General features: G+C 32.4%; 2 protein-coding genes across 4 annotated transcripts in view; one reads left to right on the top strand and one right to left on the bottom strand.

The window, feature by feature from the left end:
* Positions 1 to 2,762: 2,762 nt before the first annotated feature.
* Positions 2,763 to 18,719, bottom strand: LOC132741452 (rho GTPase-activating protein gacU-like). 3 transcript variants are annotated; one of them, XM_060729616.1, is made up of 10 exons: positions 18,465 to 18,719; positions 16,426 to 16,511; positions 15,919 to 16,015; positions 14,791 to 15,159; positions 14,193 to 14,394; positions 12,855 to 13,101; positions 12,373 to 12,464; positions 11,899 to 12,028; positions 10,989 to 11,022; positions 2,763 to 5,829 (listed from the first exon to the last, which is right to left on the bottom strand). In XM_060729616.1, exons 1-10 carry the CDS (start codon positions 18,591 to 18,593, stop codon positions 3,322 to 3,324), a joined length of 3,894 nt encoding a protein of 1,297 aa, XP_060585599.1. In that variant the 5' UTR covers positions 18,594 to 18,719; the 3' UTR covers positions 2,763 to 3,321. The 3 variants fall into 3 exon arrangements, with proteins under 3 accessions (XP_060585599.1, XP_060585597.1, XP_060585598.1); XM_060729614.1 differs by lacking the exon at positions 10,989 to 11,022 and adding an exon at positions 9,283 to 9,382 and having other exon boundaries at positions 18,465 to 18,718; XM_060729615.1 differs by lacking the exon at positions 10,989 to 11,022 and adding an exon at positions 9,283 to 9,382 and having other exon boundaries at positions 16,426 to 16,508; positions 18,465 to 18,718.
* Positions 18,720 to 21,389: 2,670 nt separating this feature from the next.
* The window catches only part of LOC132741451 (ras guanyl-releasing protein 3-like), an 82,792-nt gene continuing 80,609 nt past the window's right edge, over positions 21,390 to 23,572 (top strand). The window contains exon 1 of the mRNA XM_060729611.1: positions 21,390 to 21,479. The gene's annotated coding sequence lies outside the window, so the exon portion shown is untranslated. The remainder of the gene's footprint in view (positions 21,480 to 23,572) is intronic.

The raw sequence follows: 23,572 nt of genomic DNA, 5'->3' as shown, positions 1-23,572 counted from the left end.
CCCAATGATTTTTCCCATGATTTGACTAGAAGCAAAAATAATGATCTGGATTTCTATTTTTTAATTGAGATTTATGAAAACTGTTACAAGTTATAATACTTGCTTGCATGTTATGATATACTGAATAGATGTAGAATGCAAAGTTGATGACTTACACAGTGAATTAACTTATCAAATGCATGCAAAGATGCCTTGTTTAGGCCATTAGTAAAGTAAGGCTAGTAAAGTCTGACAAGGCCTTGAGGTTGTAAAACATTTTCAGTGGTCTGCCTCAAATCTCACAATTTTCATTGGTCAACTGATATACATGCTGTTTTTTTACCAATCAAATACCCGAGATATGAGTATGACCTTCAAAAATTCTTTACAGCCTTTGATCTAGGTGCTTCACAATAGACTGCTTAAATTTAGCTCTTTTTTAAAAAAATAAGCATTTTAACATTTCAAAATACCTATTATTAATAAATGAAAGTTCAGGATCTAAGCAGAACACGTCCTTTAAAAAAATTTAACATGGTTAATATGCAAAAGGATATTTTTGTATTATACGAAAAACAATAATGGAGATGGGAAATTATACCAGACATGCTAGAACTCACTAAACTGACAAACAAATGTCATGAAATTGTTTATATAACTTGCATCTTGCATCAACTTGCATCTTGAATTCTTTAATCAGAATGTTACCATTTTTAAACATAATATGCAAAATATTTGCAAAGTATTCAACCAAATAAAGCTGATAATAAAATTCAAAATGTGCGAACTAAAACATTACTTTCAGATAGAATAATGAAATATTTTCAATGAAAAATATCAAATGAATTGAAGCAATCAATGAATCTTTCTACAAATGAACAAGAGGCCCACAAAAATTACAAGGAATCCAAAGCATCGTAACTAAACTCAGTCATAATGGCAATAAGAAATTTATACAGTTTGTAACCAAGTCTATCTTATAATAACTTTTCATGTTAACTTGCCCTTTTCTTCTTTGAACTTTTGACATCACTATATAAAGAAAAAGAGCACCGCTAGGCGGAGCATTATATGCCCGAAAGTGATTTTTTTTTTTAGTAAAGATGAAGCATTTGTAAGACAGGGGAGTAAAATAAAGTATTAACTCCTTCAAATAACAATCCTCCTTTGAAGTTTCAATATTGTGGTCCAAATGGAACTTAAGTTATGCCCCAGAAACTGTTTTCAATTCTAAGGTAAAAGTGACCTTGACCTTTGACCTTGTGACCCCAAAATCAATAGGGGTCTTCTACCCAATATGGACAATCATCCTATGAAGTTTGAACACTGTAGGCTAAATGGAACTTAAGTTATGCTCAAGAAACTGTTTTCAATTTCTAAGTAATAGTGACATTGACCTTGTGACTGTAAGTTATGTTCCGAAAACTGTTTTCAGTTTTAAGTAATAGTGACCTTGACCTGATGACCCCAAAATCAATAGGGGTCTTCTACCCAATATGGACAATCATCCTATGAAGTTTGAATATTGTGGGCTAAATGGAACTTAAGTTATGCTCAAGAAACTGTTTTCAATTTCTAAGTAATAGTGACTTTGACCTTGTGACCCCAAAATCAATAGGGGTCTTCTACCCAATATGGACAATCATCCTATGAAGTTTGAACACTGTAGGCCAAATGGAACTTAAGTTATGCTCCGGAAACTGTTTTCAGTTTTAAGGTCATAGTGACCTTGACCTTTGACCTTATGACCCCAAAATCAATAGGGGTCTTCTACCCAATATGGACAATCATCCTATGAAGTTTGAATATTGTGGGCCAAATGGAACTTAAGTTATGCTCCGGAAACCAAACTGCTAACGGACGGACAGACGGACGGACGCTGAAGGACGGACGGACGCCAGGGTGTATAACATAATATGTCCGAAATTGTTTTGGGCAAATAAAAATGTGGCACCTACTTCATTAACATTTTTAGTTACGAAGGTGTGCATCATGTTTCAAGGGTATAAAATTGTATGAGATCAATTCATTTTATATTGTCATGATTGTGTGAAGCAGTAAAAAGTGTAAAAAATATTACATTGTTATACAGTTTATCACCTATTGTCTAATGCACACAATTTCACTCTTCATTCCACTTCTGTCTTGCAGATAGAAAAAAAAAGAAAAGATATAAAACACATAAAATAGTACATAACAATCCATACTATATGAAAATTTGATTAAAAATATACACAAATATTTACTAATACAACACTCAATATGAGAGGGATAGGAAGATAAAAATAAAAGCTCTATTTACAAAGGTATATAAAGTCCTAGGTGTATTAACCACACTCTAAACTTTCAGCACCATTTAAAAATGTATGAGCAAGAATTTTATAAAAGTAAGTTATATAACCATCATACAGTCATGTATTATACTGTCCATGAAGAATGCTAGGTCAGAATACCATCCCTTAAAATTGTGGAACCAGTCCAAGAATTCCTGTTGTTTGTTTGGTTTAAATTACAAGTAGTTTTTTTTTAAAATGGACCAATCATGGAGCTGAACACTCAAGACTGGTTTCTAAATAACTCTTTCCTTCACTATGCTCCCAATTATCTATAACATATCAACTTATCTTGAAAATTCACTTCCATATAATTTGATTTTTCTAATATTTATGTATAACTCTTCAACAAAAAAAAATGGTGGCAAAATATGCAACGTAAAATTCAATAATAGCATATTAGCCACAGATAAACTGCCACAATTAATGCTACCCATGCCATGCCATCTGATCATGGTCTGCACTGTTCACTATTCAGTCAATATCTTAAAATTTTCCCTAAAAATGATGAATGGTTTTGTCCAGATTAAATGATGGACAAGTCCATTTAAGATATTTAGCGTGGTAAGGATTTAAACAAGAACCTTATGATTATGAACAATTTAACAAAACAGCTATAAAACTTTTTGCATTTGAAAATATTCACTTAAAACCAAAATGGTACTTTAATAAGAGCTACAATTCACTTGTCCCTCTGAGTAAATATCACATAGCAATTTTGATTTCAGTGTCAGTTTAAGATAAGCTAAAAATTTAAATGTGTTTCAACTAAAAAGTACAGGCATTAACAAACATTTTCAGGCAAATTTCATAGAATATACAAAATTATAAACATCAAACAATCCCCTTTGTTTAACAGAGATACTTTCTATACATGATTAAATAATGCTCATATTATCTGCTATAATATGTTTGTACATAGTAAATTTCTGTAGGTATACTGGATCATCTAAGAACAAGCATGCTTAAATAAATTAAAAAAAGGGCGTCAAACATTGGTAAGATATCTTTACAGGTTTTCAAAGTCTTCATTTTGTTGTGCTATGGTAGTCAACAAGGAACGTCTGTTACTTTTGACAGTTTTCGGTGACCTCATCACCTTACCTCTTGGGGAGTGTGGCGAGGATCCTAGTCTTTTAAGTGGTTTTATAGGAGATCGAGGTGACTGAACTGTTTTGAATATTTCCATGGGTGTTTTATTTGAGGCCGTTCTATATGCAATCGTATCTAGTGATATAGGCGTGGATAACAATGTTTGTTTCAAGTCTGGCATTTTATTAAATGAACTTTGTGCGTCATTCTCTTTATCCAGTTTTAGCTGCTGTTTCTCACAGCGTGGTGTGCAAACATCATTAGTGTCTTGTAAAGATTGATCAAGATTTATTGAAACTCCGCCCAGAAAGCTGGATTTTCCTTTAACGTCATTTGTAAAAACTGCATCATTCAGTTTATCGCAGGACATGTTATTTTCTTCGCATTCCAAAGATTCTATTGTAGTATTTAAGCTACCACTTATATTTCTAGACTTGTTTAATGGAGGAACAATTCCACCTTTTTCAGCATGGTATATACTAGGTTTACGTTTCAGTCCACATTTTTGATTCTCTGCCCCTTCATTCAAATTAAAATCTGGGTCCGATGGTTTTATCATCTGTGTTGATATTGGTAACACAGCAGTACCAGCCGACATTTTATCCTTTGAAGTATTAAAATAGTCAATGGATACATTCATACTATTTTCTAGATCTGTTCTGTTAAATGCTGAGGGAATTTTAAGACGTGTTGTGCCACGTTTACGCGTAGTTGAATTTGGGAACCTGAATGGCGAAGCATGCCGAGATTCGATTTCTGTTTTAACCCCACTTGATATTATACGATCAAACTGTTTTACATTACTTTTTACTTTACCCGCATTATTCTTTTGTAGGGCAATGATACTTTCTCTTCTAGGATTCAAAGTCTCTGCCTGCTTGATGAATGGAAACGAAGCAGGGACTATAAAATCATCCGACTCCATCTGAAAATCCTCTTTCTGTTCTTTAATGTAACCGGCTCTAGCAAGCAACTTGTGCGTTTCTGCTGAGATTTGAAGATTAGGTTTAGCATTGCTCTTCCTAGCAGATATACTAGTTTCAAGTAAACTCTTGGACCGTGAGACTCGAGTTGGTGTTTTTTCATCCCTTATAAGATCTTGCGAGGACACTGATTTCTGGTGAACAAGAGTTGGTTTTGATGCCTCAACATCGCTAACTTTCAGATCAAGTTTTGTTTCTGTTGGGTCAACAGTATCTACTTCCATCTGAACCTCACTGTCAACCTGACTTAGAATCTCTGTAGGTTTTGAAGTTACCATTGGACTGTCCTTGTCAATTAGTGAGCTTGAGATAGAGTCTAGTGTAGCATTGCCACACTCCTCTCTCTGTTCTTCATACATAGAACCCTTCCCACTGTCAGCAGATATAGATCTTGTTAGTTCTCGCTCCTTAAACATCATAATAGGTGACATTGTAGAGGATGCTTCACTTAGTAAACTGTCTTTACTTTCTTGTTTCTGCTGCGCCAACGTCTTCCTTATCTCATCATTAACATCACTATTTTCTTTAGATTCTTCATTAAGTTTAGTTTGAAGGCACATTTTAGGTTTAAAAATGGCCGTCCCACCAGATACTGTAGAGAATCCTGCCTCTGACTCATTGTCACATTCATAACCATCTTCTTTGTTTTTAGCTCCATTCGAAGTTAAACTGGTTGTTGAACTAACAGTTGACTTACACTCTGACACTGATCCAGGTGAGTTATTACATGTCTCTCCAGAATTCACACCATCATTTACTGCTCGTTCTGTTCTTGGTTGGGTATTGAGAAGATCAAAGCTGTTGTCAAGCTGTATATAGTTGTTATCATCCTCAACATTAGCTACGCTTACTGGAATAGGATAACCAATTTCTGATTTATCAAGACCGAAACTACGCCGCAATTTGTTTACTTCACTGTGATCACCCTGAAGAAGTCCAACTTTGATAGAATTCGGACCCCCTCTACGAAGACTCGATTTCCTTGTACTACCGTCTAAAGTACTATCCACAGAAAATGACCTGCTGTGACCTTTAGGGGTTTCATTACTCCTTGAACTAAGAAAAGTAGAATCTGAAACACTTTCTCTGGCGAATACATCATCTAACATGACATATTCTCCCGGATCATGTGAACCAGCAATGGCCGGTTCTGACATGATCCGAGTTATGTCTCCATCTTTTTCCTCGTTCATAATAAAGCCTTCATTTAAGGATCTACTTTCTTCGTCATAGGTAGAAATAATTGACTGCTCGCACATGGAAGCTGAGAATGAGTTTTGGGCAATAGCGGCTATTGGAGAATCATCTTTAAGGTTTTTACTGGTCGGCTGTTTACCGGAGGTTGAACTTTGAACTGATGTTACACTGATTGTAGATGTTGGACTTGTAGCTAAACGGTGACCGATCTGGTTATGACTGACAGCTTTCTGTACTGGGAAAGCCTGAAAAATATAGAAAAATAGTTAATTTGACTGGGTCTAAATATCAAATGTTGATAAATTATACTATTTTGAAAGTTTGAACCATTTACTTAAAGGGGCAACATTCGCTGCCGCGGCAGCGAGTATTTGTGGGTGTGACTAATCAGTGGTGTAAAACTGTCTGTTATAAACCATGAGCTAAAAATAGAATGCAGTGTTAACCTACAGAGAGAATGTAAACAAACAGCTGATTTTACACAGGAGAGGTTTAATGGATGTTTTATATAACTCACAGGTTAATCAGATTAATTAAAAGACATTATCAAGCCATCTTGTCCAGATATTATTTTTGAAGTCAGTTTTTTTTCATCAAGCCAGACAACTATATCCAAATCCAAAGGATGTGCCTTACATGGGACATTTCTTTTAGGAAAAACTGCTAAAAATGATCTTGACAGGAATTTAAAACATTTTTAAACTATTAATATATAAAAATTTTATACAAATGATAAACATTTGTGAAATTTTATTTTGACTACAAGATACTTACAACAAAATATATTGTGTAAATGAACTATACCTGGAAGTTACTTTTACTGTTTTCATGAAGTTTAAACCATTTAAATACAAGTTTAATCAGTACTTTGAAATTAAAAAAAATCATAGATTAATGGATTATTGTAAATTTGTTGGATATAAATACTTTTTGATAAAGTAAGATCAGTAAAGTTATTGTTTTTTCTTATCATGTATTCAGCATTCGAATGTGTCGTCTGCTGAAAATCTCTCTCCCTGAAATATATATATCGTCTGCTACAAATCTCTCTCACTGAAATAAACACTGCCACGTGCATCTGTTTACTACTGAAGGTTCATGACCTGTAATGATCAGTTGGCTCCTCCCATGGAAATTCAAATTTCAAATTTGACAGCCAGTATTTTTTTCCAGAAACACACTTAACAAAGTTTTATTTTGAATAATTTTGGTCAATCTATATCAAGAATATCTATGCCTACATACATGCCAAGTGTTGTTTAAATGCATTTGGTAATTAATCTTAAATCTTTGAAAAAGGGTCCCTGAAGTGAAGCATGCATAAAATTAATAAGAAACCTGCCCTAGCGCCATCTACTGGCTTTTATAGTCCAGTTGGGCCTTTAAGTTTCAATGTCACAATACAAGGCAAGGAGTGATGACTTATGAATGTCACCATTTTTTTGAAAACTAGAAAATTGTTTAAAAGATTTATTTAAAAACATGTGACAATAAAAAAAATATGAATAACTTAATCATCACAAAGATAAAAGCTATACAATGATTTTTTTTTTTATCTAACATTGTTGCCATTACTTTGCAACCCTGATACCTGCATATAACTTTTGTATATTATACATACATTTAAATAGGAAAGACAGACTTTGCATGATTATGATACAGCATAAAGAGTTTAAGACATTCTATCAGCAGAATTATATAATCACACATGTATATCTTGTGTTATTCTATTCTTTCTAGCGAAATCTATCAGAAATGCAATAAAGTATCATTGAAATATACACTGCCAAAACTTCTAAAGATTTCACTACATTTAATCAATGTAATATCATTATTACAAATACCTAAAATTTTGCCATTTACTAAAAGCTTCTCCTGATTTTGTTCGAGATTTAACAGAAATAACAGCATAAAACTAGAGCTAGTACAGGAGTGGCAAAAACCATTACCATCTATATGACACAAGATTTTATGTTGGTCAATTTATCATTATTTTTCAAGATGAACATTTATGCAATGTGACCAATACCTTGAAACAACAGTTACAAAGCAGGGACATATTCGAAGAAAATCCTTTAAGGTGTAAAGGATCTATAGAGGGGTCTAGAGATTATCTGACATTTGACCTTCAAGTGTGACCTTGAACCAGCATAATGGGGGAATGAATTCTGCATATCAATTTGTTCAGGTGAACATCTGAACCCAGTTTAAAAGAAAATCCTTCAAGACAAATAGGATTGATAGAGTAAACACAAAATTGTCTAAATTTTGGATGCAAGTTTTCTGTTTCAATAATTAAAAGTGATTTTTGTTGTGAATCAAGTATTTACATTATTTAGTATGTTGACATTTTGTATGTAAACAAATATACTCTTGTATGATTAATTGTTAATCTGGTTACTCAGATCAAGCAAGCATTAGGCAGTTTTGTATATACATGTACATATAGCAAAAAAAAACAGCACCTACAGAATAACACAGAATGGTGTGTCAGGTAAATGATGTGAATTTAATAGCTACCTATAGCCTAAATAGCAATATGTCATTCTGGAAATATTATATAAACAAAACTATTCATGGTAAAAAATGTCATGACTGAAGAAAACATTAGACAGGTTATATGGCATCAAGCTTATATCCCCCATGGGTTAAATAGCAAACAATAGACACACACAACCATAAAACCTATCGCAAGTCCTTATAACATTTTAACAGTAAGTTAATCACTTTCTTTGGGAAAAAAATACAAACAATTCATAAATACGCAAATGCCATGTATACAATTAATATAAATGGCATAATAATTCTTGTCCAATGAAAAACATTGTTACAAACATGCAGTATCATATTTCAGTAAGCTATGTACAGACTTTGGTTACCAGAGAATTATATCCATTAAGTGACAGTATGTTTTCATTATCAATAAACAGTATTTTTTAATCAATTCAGAAATTTTTGAGGGTATCAACATTTTGCGGTGGATAATTAAGCTGGTCGACTTATAAATGACATTAGAAAGTAGGGTTATCAAATGAATATCTGGAATAGAAACTAAAATATTACTTAAAGCCATTGCAGTCATTTTAAGTCAATGCCATGCCCATTGCAAAAGCCCAAAATTATCATTAAAATAAAATTGTTATGTGACTTTATTGGAAATAAATGCAAGTAGCAGGGGGCATCTTATCATTTCATGTCTGTGAAATAAAGAACTTGGCAAGAGATGCTTAAGTAAAAACTGACTATAAGCCAATAGCAAGTGATGTTTTGACAACATTGAATCAATTGCCAATTCCCTTGCAAACTAAGCAATAGCCATAGCAACATAACTTTGTACATATAACGACACAACACATACAAAAATTATGCAACAAGTCAATCTTTAACAGTTATTTATCGTCATGAACAGTTGATTTTGTTTCATTTACTTCTCTAATAGGTAAAGCTTGGCAAAATAATATCCAGAGGAAAGTCCATTTCACATGTGGGAGTTGGAAATTCAACTATCCACCAGGTTTTACAAAGATTTTTGTACAAATGCCTCAGCATTTGGGAAATAGTTTTATGTTCATATAGTTTGACTTTGTGGGACATCATTATTCATGTAATTCATGCCTTAAATGGGCAATGTTTTTCACTAAAGCCATACACAAACTTAACAAAACAGTCACATTAAGCAATGACAACAAATACGCTACCTGGTCCCCCTTGCTACCGCTCAGCCGGCGAAATATTCCCTTTGATTTTCCCGTTTTCTTACCAGCAGAGTTTAAAGATAGGTTCGTTGTTGATGAATACCTGATGATGAATGAACGATACACAATGATGATTAGGATAATGATTACACAGAAAATTAGACTTTCTCCATTACAATCTGTAGTTCCCTACCTGGGCATAGGTTTTTCAAAATACAAACATTTCTAAAAATTTTGCATTCAATTTTTTGCACAACAAAATAACATGGAGAAAATCTAATCATGCAAAGTGTTCAGAGTCAAAGAATTTGAGATTTGGAGACATTTTGATTGGCTTATATTCCATTCAAATTTTCATTGACTTATGACAAAAAATCATAAAAGTCCTGCATATGTATTAGTCTCCAATCTCTAATAAATAACCATGAACCAATGTGATTACATTATCTATGAGAATACAGGTTATATAAACCTACACCCTGTGCAAGTAAAACACTGCTTATAAGTGCTTACATATAATCTTAAATTAAATAGTGACTTTCAAGAACAAAATCTTAAACTTTGGAAAAAAACACTTCTCTGTAACAAATTGGATGATCTTTTATTCCACAATTTAAAAATTTAAAGAGGACTACTGACTACAACTTCTGACAGATGTATAGACTACCCCATGGTCATTTTGTAATACAGAGCTGATTAAAACCATGTTATAGCTCTGCAGACATTTTCACAAAAAATCTTACGACTATCTTAAGTGCAAAATCTGTCGTAACTTTACGATAGGTGTTCCCCGTTCGTAAGTGTAATTTTTTCTCTCTTAAGGGTAAAATATCATGTATCTCTTACCTAATCTGAATAAAACAAACAAAAAATTGGAGGACAAATATATATAAAGCAAACAATATGTTATAAATAACACAAATTAAGGTATAATTATTTTTCAACATAAACATTTGTGACGTCATGACTTGTTGATGTCACGATGAAGAGGGTTATGAATAGTTTAAATGTGAACTATACTGTAGTATTATTGAAAACTAATAATTTATACAATTTTGTGAGTTCGATTTTATTGCCATCATGTACTAGTGGCACCTTTTTATTTATTAATCCCTTAGCAATAACGTAGCTGAATCACTTAGATACATATAATTATTTTCAATCAAGATAGAAAATATATTAGTTTGAATCATTTTTTTGTTCTTATTGAAATTTGATTGTGTTCAATACATATTTCAAGCTCTTTATTACTTAAATTTTAAAACCGGAATCAAATATAGAACATGCCTATCAATATCAAATGAACATTGCTAGGGATGTTTTTATCGTAAGATTTATCGTGAGTGAATTTTTTATCTTAAGATTATCTTAAGATAAAATTTTAACTTACGAGTGGCTTTGTGAAAATGACTTAAGATTTAACTTAAGATTTTTTGTGAAAATGTCTGCAGAGCAATGTTTTAAATCTAAGAAGCCTAAGACTGTAATAATTACACAGCAGTGTTCAAGTTGCAAGTGAGTAGAAAGCAGTCAGATTGATAAAAATAAATCTTGAATAAAACTTTGTAAACATCATTCTAAAACAAGCAGTAACTGTAGAGTATGCAAGGAGATTAAAAACATAGAGCAGTCAAATATTACTGAGAAATTATATATACTGTACAGTAGCAGTTATATAGGTAAGGTATTATTTCTTAAATGAAACCTACTGAACACAAAGAAAACTTTGTGGTAAACTTAGCCCTAAAAGAAAAAGAAAGTGAAAAACCTCAATTCTGTATATATATAAAAATATTTTTAGATATATCTTTAACATCAAATTAAGATTATATTAAACTTTGTAAGCTTGACTAGGGAGAGAAAAAAGCTCAATACACTTGGTGTTACTGCATACACATGAATTGAGCTCAAAACGTTAAGCTTGTTTATAAGAATATTGCTGCAATTTGCATATTTTGAGTTTTGCAAAAGCATTAAGTTGTTGTTTTTTATATATTCTGTTTATTCTTAATTGAATTAGTTGGAGCAAATCTGAGAAAATATGAACGTATTGGGATAGCCCTATATTTTATAACAGCTTAACATAGGTTAATTAGATATAGTACACAATGAAATATATATTTATCACATAATCCACAGTTCAGGAGTGAACATAATTAAGCCATTTGAATAAAAACAATATTACACTAGCAATACCAATGCAACATGACGTCATTGGTGTTATTAAGTAGTGTAAAAATGCACTACTGTTGGCATCACACTATAGGCGTGTTAATGAAAAATGACTGTAAACTGTTCTCACTTTGGATATGTGATAAATATAATATTATATACATGTAGGTTCAATACTAAATTTATTGAACTTATTGAATAAAAAATATGCTCACCAAAGGCTCATATTATATGATTCATTTTATCTCATCCAATAACTTTAGTATTGAACTTATGCTCATTCAATATCCTCCATATTTTCAATTAAAGGTAAATACAAGATACAGATTATAACAAATGAAATTTAGTAAAATGTTGAACTCTTCAACCAGAGTTATATTTATAATATAATAAAATTATGGAAAAAAGTAAATAAAACAAAGATACATGTAGTTAGTACAAATATACCTCTTCTTCTTAGTTGTGCTTGCAGGACTGAACAATGTCAACTTTTTCCTCGGTGTTTTCATACTGTGCCTAGGTGTCATGTAAGGTCGTGGTGGCATGCTGGGAGTATCATGAACCCCACGTTTCACACCTGCATTACAAATTATTTTGTGAAATTCTATGTTTTTGATGAAATTAGCATACACAAATGGGAATTTTATATTTCTTATAGGAAGAAAAGAATATAAATGAACTTTCCAAACATTACGTAATTTAGGGCTTTTGCCAGAGCTGGGACACATCCTTTTAATTTGAGAGGAAACTATTCTTAAAGAAAAGAATATTAAAACAGGTAAGAAATGATAGTGATTACAAAACCCAATCTTGAGTGAATTTTACTGTAGACAGCAGATGAACTAAAAACCTGTTTAAAATTAACATCTTGATATCTATTCCATTCATAATCAACCAAAGATAGACCAAGTATGATCCTACCATTTAAATCCATCCTTTTCACCCCAGTAGCTGGTGTGAATGGTGTACTGGCAAGAGTGGCACCTTGTGGTAACTGATTCAATATAGCTTTTCTGAAGAAGAAAAAAAACAACAACAACAAATAAATAAATAGATAAATAAAACAATGGATACAAGTTTAAAGGAAAAACTAAAGGTTTGTAGAAATTTAATTGAACTAATTAACAATTTCAGAGATCGAAAATTTGTCAATTGTTTTAATAATTGCCTTTTTCAGGAGTTAAGTTTGAGAAACCCCAACATTTAACTTCATGCACAATTAATCTAGAGCCAATTGCCTTTATTACAAAACATATATAAGAAATATTTTCAAATCTTTAAATCAAGAATGTTATCATTACATATTACATAATGGATAGGCATTAATATGGAAAGAAAGAAAAAGAAATTGATTTTTAAGATATGATGACATACATAATATACTGTAAAACATTATTTTTTACTTTTTAGATGCTGAAAAAGCCTTCCCCTCAGCAAGATGTGTTGGTTTTTTCCTCCTAACAACTGGGGTAGCCTCAGTCGCAGTAAACTGATACACCTGACCATCATCTGACTGCTCTGGGTGTGACCTTGTGTGCCCTACACTCACATGACTCATGTTAGAGCCCTGACTGAAACCACTGGTGTTTGTTTTACCATCTGTACTTTTCCTCCACTTTGTTATACTCTGGGCTATGCTGCTAACAAACCCTGTATAACAGATATAACCCTAGAAATACCTAGCCAGCTCTACAGCATGCCAAATATTCAATATATTCCCATGATGATATACAGAAAATAACTGAAAGTATTGCTTACTGGATAAAATGAAAAATTATTGCATAATTTACAATAATGCATTCATGAAAGTATCTCCCATGTGACCTGACTATTATATGTCAGCAAACAGCCTATCATGTTTACAGCTGGCAATAAACATCAAAAGAACTAGAAATGTGTCCATAGGACACGGATGCCCCCACACGCCACTGTTCTGTCAATCTTATGACTCTAGGTCAAATATTTTTTGGACTACATGTGCCACAAGTTGAAAACTAAAAATCAACAAAGGGCCATAATTCTGTTAAATTTGGTCGCAGCAAAAATTCCTTCCTTTATTACCATCTACACATTAAGGTTGTTAATCCCTGGAAGTTTAAGCAAAATCTGCAATCCAGTTTAAAAGGAGTTGCGTTCACAAAATTTCTACATAGTAAATAATGAAAAAATAAAAAAAGGGCCATAATTCTGTTAAATTTGGTTGCAGCAAAAATTCCTTCCTTTACTGCCATCTACACATTAAGGTTGTTCATCCCTGGAAGTTTAAGCAAAATCTGCCATCCGGTTTAAGAGGAGTTGCGTTCACAAAATTTCTACATAGTATATAGTGAAAAAATCAACAAAGGGCCATAATTCTGTTAAATTTGGTCGCAGCAAAAATTCCTTCCTTTACTACCATCTACACATTAAGGTTGTTCATCCCTGTAAGTTTAAGCAAAATCTGCCATCCGGTTTAAGAGGAGTTGCGTTCACAAAATTTCTACATAGTATCAAGTGAAAAAATCAACAAAGGGCCATAATTCTGTTAAATTTGGTCGCAGTGAAAATTCCTTCCTTTACTACCATCTACACATTAAGGTTGTTCATCCCTGTAAGTTTAAGCAAAATCTGCCATCCGGTTTAAGAGGAGTTGCGTTCACAAGATTTCGGGAGGTACGGACTGACGGACGGACGGACAAGTGCAACGCTATATGCTCCCACATTGTGGGGGCATAAAAAGTTATTGGGGAAAAACAGTTTACCTTGGAAGGAACCACTTCTTTTCCTCTTTTTCTCTTTCTTCCTATTCTCTTTTGTATCATCGAGGTTATCTTCACTGGCATCTAACTCATCATCTGTACTGAACACCTCAGACATGAATGCAGTCTTTTCTGCCATCTGTTCATCTATCATTCCAACTTCTTCTGCATGCTCGATTAACAATTCTACCACAGATGTCTGTACCTGATCATAAATATCATGACATCAATTATTGTTTCAATAGTTAGTAAAAAAATACTTTTTTTATTTCTCAATAGTTTATTTTATACAAAAGAGAAGTACCCATAAGCTTAATGCCATGCTAAATGAGCAGTTATACCACAGATGCCTGAGCCCAAAACACAGAGTTATTATCTCTAGATTAGTAGTACAAAAACTACTATTCCTAGTGGTGTATTTCATACAAAATATAGTCATCTTAAACTGCAACCTTATGGCATAAACATAGTGCATTCAATTTTGAACTTTATTTCATTTACTTGAACCAATCCTCACCCCCTCTATGTAGAATGCACTTAATTTTGTCTTTCTCTCAAAATCCTGTCTTCATTCACATAACCACAAACAAAATATACCTACCTGCAGTAACCTCTCCTCACACGATTTCATTGTTTCTGTTTTGCTGTTCACATGCATTATATTTGGTGCTATAACTACAGCCAAATTAGTACTGTCCATTTTATTTTTCTCCGCATGTTGCGTGATTTTTGCCAACAGTCTCAAGGTGAACTGTAGCGTGCTTATATGCTCAGCTGGCAACAACAAACACAGTAACAATATTGCACGAGTTGAAAGCTCTTTGTCCTCGATTTGATGACATCGTACAAATGTGTCATGGTAAGTACTTGTAAACAGTGGTTCTGGTAGCTCCCGGAAAAACTGTTTTACCAAAGCTGTTACATCATGAACATTAGCCCCAACAAAACCTGTACCATTCTCCAATTGTTGCTGGAAGAATATTAAAAGTCAGAAATAACTTTGTAATATATACTACTTTTTTCAGCAGATGAAAATTGTGGAGACATACAACCCTTTTTAAACAAGAGCTCCACATATGAATTTATCATAATATGATATATTATACAAAAATATGTCTTAAAGAAATATAGCAAATTTAATATTATCAGATTATGACATTTCCATCAAATGTAAAAGATTAAAATACAATATATTTGCAATAGAAGATGAACATTATGACTTTATATATCATTTTCAGTACAGGAAATTAAATCAAGGTTGCAATGAGCAGTTTGCAACGATATTCAAGCTTAACATGTGTTTTAATATTACATACTTGCATGTCAAATATAAACACATTCAGTGAAATCCTAATCCAACTAATAATTTCACAGAAAATTTACTGAAAAGGGGCATCATGCTTCTAATTATTGAGACTGAGTTGATTGCAATGAAAATTGATCAGGAGTAGTTTTGATATTTCTGCATGCCAAATATAAACATAATCATTGAAATTGTTCAAAAGTTAGTCTGTTGAAACCAATAATTTCACTTCAAAATTGCATAAAAAGGGCAGGGACATAACTATATATATATCAAAACTGAGTTGATTGGAGATAAAAAATCATATTGGCCTGTGTTTTGATATAAGTTATAACTTTCTTTCATGCCAAATATAAACACAATCCTTGAAATTATGTAAAAATATGAGCAGCATTAACAACCAAACAAGTATAACCTGTTTAATACCTTGATTTCCTTTTGTCTACTGACAGCCCCAGACTTCCTAAACACACCTTCATTATCGATATTCTCTAATATTATCTCTGCAGCGTCTACAAGGAACCTAAAAGACATAGAATAAGATATGTAAAAAAATAATGGAAGTTTTTCCCACTAGACAATAGTTAGGTACACATAAGCCTTATATAAACTTATACAATAGCAACATCACATGTTTCTCATTTTTATAATTTACAGTATACTTTTTCAAATATTTCAGTTTACTCAATTTTATATAAACTTAAATAGCAATTTTTATTCACAGAACTATGTTGTATCATCTTGACATGTTCACATATCCAGTTATCATTTATACAAATGGACAAAATGGAATAAAAGAAAATATCTAAAAAATATTTCGTCACTTGGACTTTTTACAACAAGAATAACAATTAACATTTCTAAAACTAATCACATCAAAAAGATCCTTTAAATATCTTTGAAACATATTTAATCTATAACTGTCATACTTACTTAGCAACATATCCACAGTCTGGAACATGTACACAATGTACATGAGCTAAGTAATTTCCAAATATTTGTCCTTTATGTACTTCCTGAAAATATATAAACTTTGCTTTGTACAGGGATTTTTTTTGGCTTATTTTATAGCCGTTATTGGGTCATATTCCCAATTGAAAATAGTATATTATTTTCCCAATTCACATGAAAAAATCCCAATTGAAAGTTAAATAATAAAAATATTGAATAAAAATTCTAAAATCTTTGCAAATAAGGGCTTCTTCAAAAATGTTTGAAGATGCCATCCTAGACGGTAATTGTTTGCATCCATTTAAACACTGCAAAATTTCAGTCATGCATTTTTTCCCAATTTTTAACAAAACACCGCTGAAATTCCCAATTCCATGGGTATGGGTTGTGTTCCCAAAATCCTGGAAAAAATCCCTGTTGTAAGATAAAATTTACATCATTTCCTGTTCTTGACGTAATTTATGTTATATAAAAGCTTATCATAAGCAAGGCCTTCAAGTTTTATTCCATGTATAAATCATTATGCATTTAAAGTCTAAGAATAATACAAATTATAATCAACCAAATGACTAAGGTAATGTAATAGTCCCATTGGGTAAATATCCAAGCATATGACTATCAAAAAGACAAACAGGACGTTTCGGCCCCTGTGCAAAAATCAGCCCCTAGACGTTTCAGCCTTTTTCCGCAGACGTTTCGGCCCTTTTTTATTACATTTAAAAATTAATTTCTATATTTTAAATAGTAAAAAAGTAGTATATTGATTGATTGATGGCACACAAACATTAAGACACTTTAATCTTTAAATAATGATCCATTATCTACCGATCCCTTAATTTAACTATTTAGATAAATGTTATTTTTTTCAAGATGTAACAATAAATAAAGACACTTATTCCTAAATTCATAAGACAATTCATGAACTGCAAAAACTTTTAGATTAACAAAGTTAATTACAATAATACCTAAAAAATTCTTCTGATTGAAAGTCACTTTTATTGTAAAAAAAATGTTATTTATAAAAAATGTGTTTACAATGTAATGTTTGTTTTATTTCATGAAAGTAGAATTTTTTAACTGTTATGTGTTGTTTTGTATTGCTGGAGCTCGTCACTATTTATTTAATAGTTGTTCACTATTGTTGATAATTAATGTTTGTTTCATGTAATGATTACGTATTGTTCTGTGTCTTGCCATTTAATCGTTCAAATTCAAAAAAAAAAAATGCTTGTCGATAATAACCAGATAAAAATCTGTTTTGTTTAATAAAGTTTATGTTCTTTTCTGTTTGTTTTGATTACTACTATTTTAGCCTCATTCAATTACAAAATCATAATTTGATCAGGTTTGATTATTCAATAAATTCTCTCATTCCTTTTATTAATTCATTTGTGGAAATGCCATTAAAATTCTGGTATAAACCATGTAAAGGTAAGACTAGACTTATTCTAAACTAAATATGGGGTAGATTTGGTAAAGGGCCAAAACGTCCGGGGCCGATACGTCTTGCAGCTGAAATGACTCGAAGTTGAAATCATCAAAAAGTATCAAAGCTGGAAAATTCCACTTGTCTGCTTATATTTAAGAGCAGAATCTGTAGCGGGAGAAGAAATATGCAGTCTCCAGTCCTTGTTCAATTCTGAATAGAACAAGTGTAAAATCTAAAAAGTAAAACCACTGGAATGAACATATTTAATGTTAACATTTCACAAAAGAAATCCAGAACCCAAGCAGATAATTTAATGTGCACTGGATCTATAAACTGCCGCCAGTCAACAATTTATGGAAATAAAATGCATCATAATGTTCAAAGTTGAAGATTTTTTTTATTCATTTGATCTTTTTAAATTGATGATTTGAACCATTTTGCTGCCTTTTGCTGAAATTATGCATACTTTTTGGTGGCCGATTTTTGTTTTCAACTGAGTGCTACAAAGGTCATGCATTTCTGTCAAAATCAAAGCACCTCAATTTGCAATTTAGTATGTAATTTATTTCACATCTAGACTTGAAATATTCACCTGATTTTTTTGGCCGCCACCACGTTTTAACTTTTTTGCTTTTGGGACTTTGACTCCAAGCTCTCTTAATTCGTGGCGTATAAGGGCCTGTAGGTTACATAGATTATCGACACAACTGATGTGCTTCATTTCTGAAATAAAATGATGATCAGTTGCTAATAAATGGTGCGATCACATAATTTTCTAAAAAATTTCTCCACCGCAAATTTGGTTCTTCAAATATCGCTCCGCTTGTTTTGATTGGTCAATAAGCTTGACGTATGCGTCATTTCCGTCAAAGCGGTGTTCATGTAAGAAATTTCCAAGGAAAATTGTGCAAATTTGAGGCCCTGCTTCAATAATGCAAAGTGTAAAGCTCGTGGTCAGTTTAAATGAAACTTGCCGGGGATGTTTGTGAAATCTTAGTTCTTTATCTATAAGTATTCGGCGATATTCAATGACCTACTTTTTGTGGTAGGAGCTGCAACCTTAAGCATTGAACAACATACTTTATTTGATAAGCCATTGAAGATGAATAAAGTTGACCTTCATTTTGACCCCTTTTTTATTAAATCTACATGCATAATTAAGACGCATAATCAAAATTTTATATCATTTGACCTATATCCGAAACATGTGCCCGGTATTTAGTTATAATTACCAATATTAATTCTCTTTGTCAGTTAGAGCTTTAATCGACAGGTAAGCGATCTAGGGCCATCATGGGCCTCTTGTTTATTTATTTATTCATTGCATTATAAAGTAAAAGTCAAATATCGTATCGCATTGTCATGTGTCATGTGCTTATATCAAGTGCAACATATCATGCATTAATTAAAGCATTAATTGTTTGAAGCGTTATGCGTCGTCTTCCAATAGCATCATTTCTCGTGTAGGGGTCATACACCGCTTTGAATGGCACTACTGTGCCACATTGAAGGTTTCATGATGACCGCTGTATGAACACATCTGCGAATGTTTCAAATTTCCAAATCACCATTTTCGTGTTTAAATGTTGAATTCTGCTTAAGCCGGTGCTAGGTGGCGTTGACGGTGACTTGCACTTTGCAGTTCAGTCCATGAACAAGCTCAATCAAACCGAGCCTGCAATTTTCAATTTAGCCATGTTGGGCTTTCTTTAGGGATTCTGTTTTTTTTTCAATTTTGCCGTTTTTGAAAAATTCTTATTTACTCTATTTTGCACAGTGAATTCTTTTCTATTTAAAATTTGCTGTGCAGAGCATAATCTCGAAACGTTAAGTCCATGTTTATAAACTCAACTGCGGATGATGTCAACATTTTATATTTAAATATTTCATTCTGCTAAAAGTGCTGGGGAATATGGACGGTAGCTTGCACTAACCACTGCCGTCCATGAACAGGTTCAATCAAACCTGGGACAAAGGAATGCCTTCTTTTTCACAAGGGTTGCCTTCTTTGTCCCAGGTACTCAAACCGAGCTTGCAACAGTTTCAATTTTGCTGTTTTGAGCAAATTTTGATCAAGGATGACCTCGACGTCGCCCAGTGACATAATTTATGATACTGCTACATAAATGTAAAAATATTTGCCATGTAGAATTTCTCATGTGACCGATCCAGGATCATCGCGGCCATGTGTTTCAATAGATATTTCCTTTTTCATATTTTCGCATTAATGTAAAATGTTAAAGACTTCTGGTCCGAAACATCGCTTGAAAAAAAAAGGAAACATTCTTTTCATAGTTTTTGATGAACTAGACAAATGTCCTTTGTATATTTCTTTATATACATGCATCATATATACATGTTTTACAATGTCGGACATATACACCTTTTCTTAATGCATTAATTAGACGCAGAGACTTGATTTTCAAGAGATCCCTCCGTTGCCAAAAGATTTGTTGTTTTCTCCTCTTTTGTGTGAGATTAATCCTCAAATTGGGGGCGAATTTATTATTTATAAAGCTTAGACACAAAACGGTCCTTATTTGGCTTAATGCTGCATTTTTGTAGTCTCAATATTTCGACTGCAAGACCGACCGATTTTATAATTTGATTTTTCATAGATGTCTGTCTTTAGGGCGACCATCGTCTATATAATAAAAAGCCAGAAAGCGCACAATTTGTTGGGCTACATTTTTTGATGGCTAAATGGACAACTGAGTGTAGACGTCCGCCTTTCTTTGGGATTACAGTATATATGCATGTAGCTTGAAAAGTGCGTTTCGAAGTTTGTGATCCAAAAGTTATAGCTGAGCGCTCAGACAAGAATACCAATCTGATGCAATTCAGATCTTATTTTTTTCCATAAAACGTAACATTATTTAGAATCTGATTAATTGATTGACAAAAATGCCTTGATTGACAAAAAATGCCTGATAAAATGTGTTCGTGGATTTTGTTGCAGACAGGAACCACAGGCACGAGTATCGGACATGGGAAGAAAAGACACATTTAAGATGAATAAAGAAGTTTTTTATCAATGTGGTCCCAGGTCCGATACTCGTGCCTGTGACAGGAACAGAACGTCTTCATGGTCTGGTTGCTACGTGTACTTAGGAGATGAATAAAAACGTAAATTAGTGCTTCTGTATTTGTAGTTCATTATTTTATTCATCAGGATGTCTATATTTAAAGCCGATAGCATACTTAATTCGAACTGTTAACCCGTTTAATAGACGTGTTTTCAATATCAACTGTTGCGTCCATTTTTATTTTTAAGTTATGAAATATGCTTTAACTGTACTGTATGCACAGAAAATTTGGAAATAAACATCGGCCGTCCAAAATTATCTCGATGTCTCTTTGACTAGTGTAATTTGTTGGTGTTTCCATCATGCCACAATTTTAAACACCAATTTATTTTGATTAAAACAAGCAACAAAATTAGTCGCGATAGTGAGTATGCACAGTTACGATAATATATATGACCCATGTCGGGGCCTCATAATAAAAATTGATCACGGAGTAATCTATCAAGTCACCGCTTCATGTAAACAAATTGATTATCTCCCTTGAGACAAAAAAATCAGCAAATTAATTTGGAATTATCTCGGTAATTATGCATATTAGATTTGTTAATTTATCTATTGCATATATCATATATGCATATAATTTAAGATATGAGTATATTAAATGTATGCATTGTGTGAAATTAGAGTGCAAACTGAAATAATTTAAAATTATTCTGCTCTAATCATCTGGAAATTTTGTAACAGGTGTGAATATGGTGTCAGATAGGCATCATACTAGTAATTGAGTACTCCTGGGAAAATAAGTGTTTTAATCGTAGCCTTAATTTTTGACTCAGATGTTATAATTACATGTTTACATGTTGAAGTCACAGGGGGTAGAAACCATGTCATTTTTATCACATTTAGAATGATATTTGTGATAATTTGGGATTTTTTGCAGTGACTGGTGTCTTAATTTTTATTCAAACTTGGCCAAATTAGCATGTAGGTGTTCTCCTCATTTGGTTTGAAGTATGAAAACATTGTCAGTTGTAACCTTACCATTGTTGATTCAAATGTATCAATTGAAAATCTTTGTCCATGATTGGAAAGAATTAGGAACAAAGATGCAAAATTCAGTAGGAAATATATTAGGTACATAATTTAGTTAAAATAATTGTTTAGTGATATACCATAATGTCAAAAAAACAACTTGGCACTGAAAAATTTCTACTTTTCTAGACTAAATTAGTGAATGATATGAAGAACATATAACTTAGTCATGTTTATTATACATGTTATACTGTGACATTTAACTTGGGTTTTACTGTGAGGATAAACTTTGGTATTACAGTGACAAAAAAACTATCACTGTGACATTTAACTGGTGTATTACTGTGACATTTAACTGGTGTATAACTGTGACATTTAACTGGTATCACTGGTTTAATTGATGTATAACTGTGATTTTTATCTTGGATATAACTATGACAATTAACTGGAGCAAATACTCTCATACTTTGACATTTAACTTGGATATTACTGTGACATTTAACTTGTCTATTACTGTGACAATTAACTAGGATATTACTGTGACAATAAACTTGTCTATTACTGTGACAATTAACTAGGATATTACTGTGACAATAAACTTGTCTATTACTGTGACAATTAACTTGTCTATTACTGTGACAATTAACTAGGATATTACTGTGATAATAAACTTGTCTATTACTGTGACAATTAACTTGTCTATTACTGTGACAATTAACTTGTCTATTACTGTGACAATAAACTTGGGTATTACTGGGACAATTAACTTGTCTATTACTGTGACAATTAATTTGGGTATTACTGGGACAATTAACTTGTCTATTACTGTGACAATTAACTTGGGTATGACAGCAACATTTAACTTGTCTATCACTGTGACAATTAACTTTGATATTACTGTGACAATTAACTAGGATATTACTGTGACAATAAACTTGTTTTTTACTGTGATAATTAACTTGTCTATTACTGTGACAATTAACTTGGGTATTACTGGGACAGATAACTTGTCTATTACTGTGACAATTAACTAGGATATTACTGTGACAATAAACTTGTCTATTACTGTGACAATTAACTTGTCTATTACTGTGACAATTAACTTGTCTATTACTGTGACAATTAACTTGGGTATTACTGGGACAATTAACTTGTCTATTACTGTGACAATTAACTTTGGTATGACAGCAACATTTAACTTTTCTATCACTGTGACAATTAACTTTGATATTACTGTAACAATTAACTTGGGTATTACTGTGACAATTAACTTGTCTATTACTGTGACAATTAACTTGGGTATTACTGGGACAGATAACTTGTCTATTACTGTGACAATTAACTTGGGTATTACTGGGACAATTAACTTGTCTATTACTGTGACAATTAACTTGTCTATTACTGTGACAATTAACTTGGGTATTACTGGGACAGATAACTTGTCTATTACTTAGACAATTAACTTGGGTATTACTGTGACAATTAACTTGTCTATTACTGTGACAATTAACTTGTCTATTACTGTGACAATTAACTTGGGTATTACTGGGACAGATAGCTTGTCTATTACTGTGACAATTAACTTGGGTATTACTGGGACAATTAACTTGTCTATTACTGTGACAATTAACTTGTCTATTAC

This window comes from Ruditapes philippinarum, unplaced genomic scaffold (assembly GCF_026571515.1).
Source record: "Ruditapes philippinarum isolate M1 unplaced genomic scaffold, ASM2657151v2 ctg112_1_1_1_1, whole genome shotgun sequence".
In the NCBI taxonomy this organism is placed as follows: domain Eukaryota; kingdom Metazoa; phylum Mollusca; class Bivalvia; order Venerida; family Veneridae; genus Ruditapes; species Ruditapes philippinarum.
This window is presented reverse-complemented; position numbering and strand designations above follow the sequence as displayed.

What these genes read in the sequence shown, in the direction of transcription:
- LOC132741452 (XM_060729614.1), bottom strand. Translation starts at nt 18,593, where the DNA reads ATGAAGCACATCAGTTGTGTCGATAATCTATGTAACCTACAGGCCCTT. An exon ending in GTAGACAAAAGGAAATCAAG is followed by an intron (nt 15,160 to 15,918) that starts GTATTAAACAGG and finishes ATATTCTTCCAG; the next exon opens with CAACAATTGGAGAATGGTAC. An exon ending in GAAAAGGATGGATTTAAATG is followed by an intron (nt 12,029 to 12,372) that starts GTAGGATCATAC and finishes TTTGTAATGCAG; the next exon opens with GTGTGAAACGTGGGGTTCAT.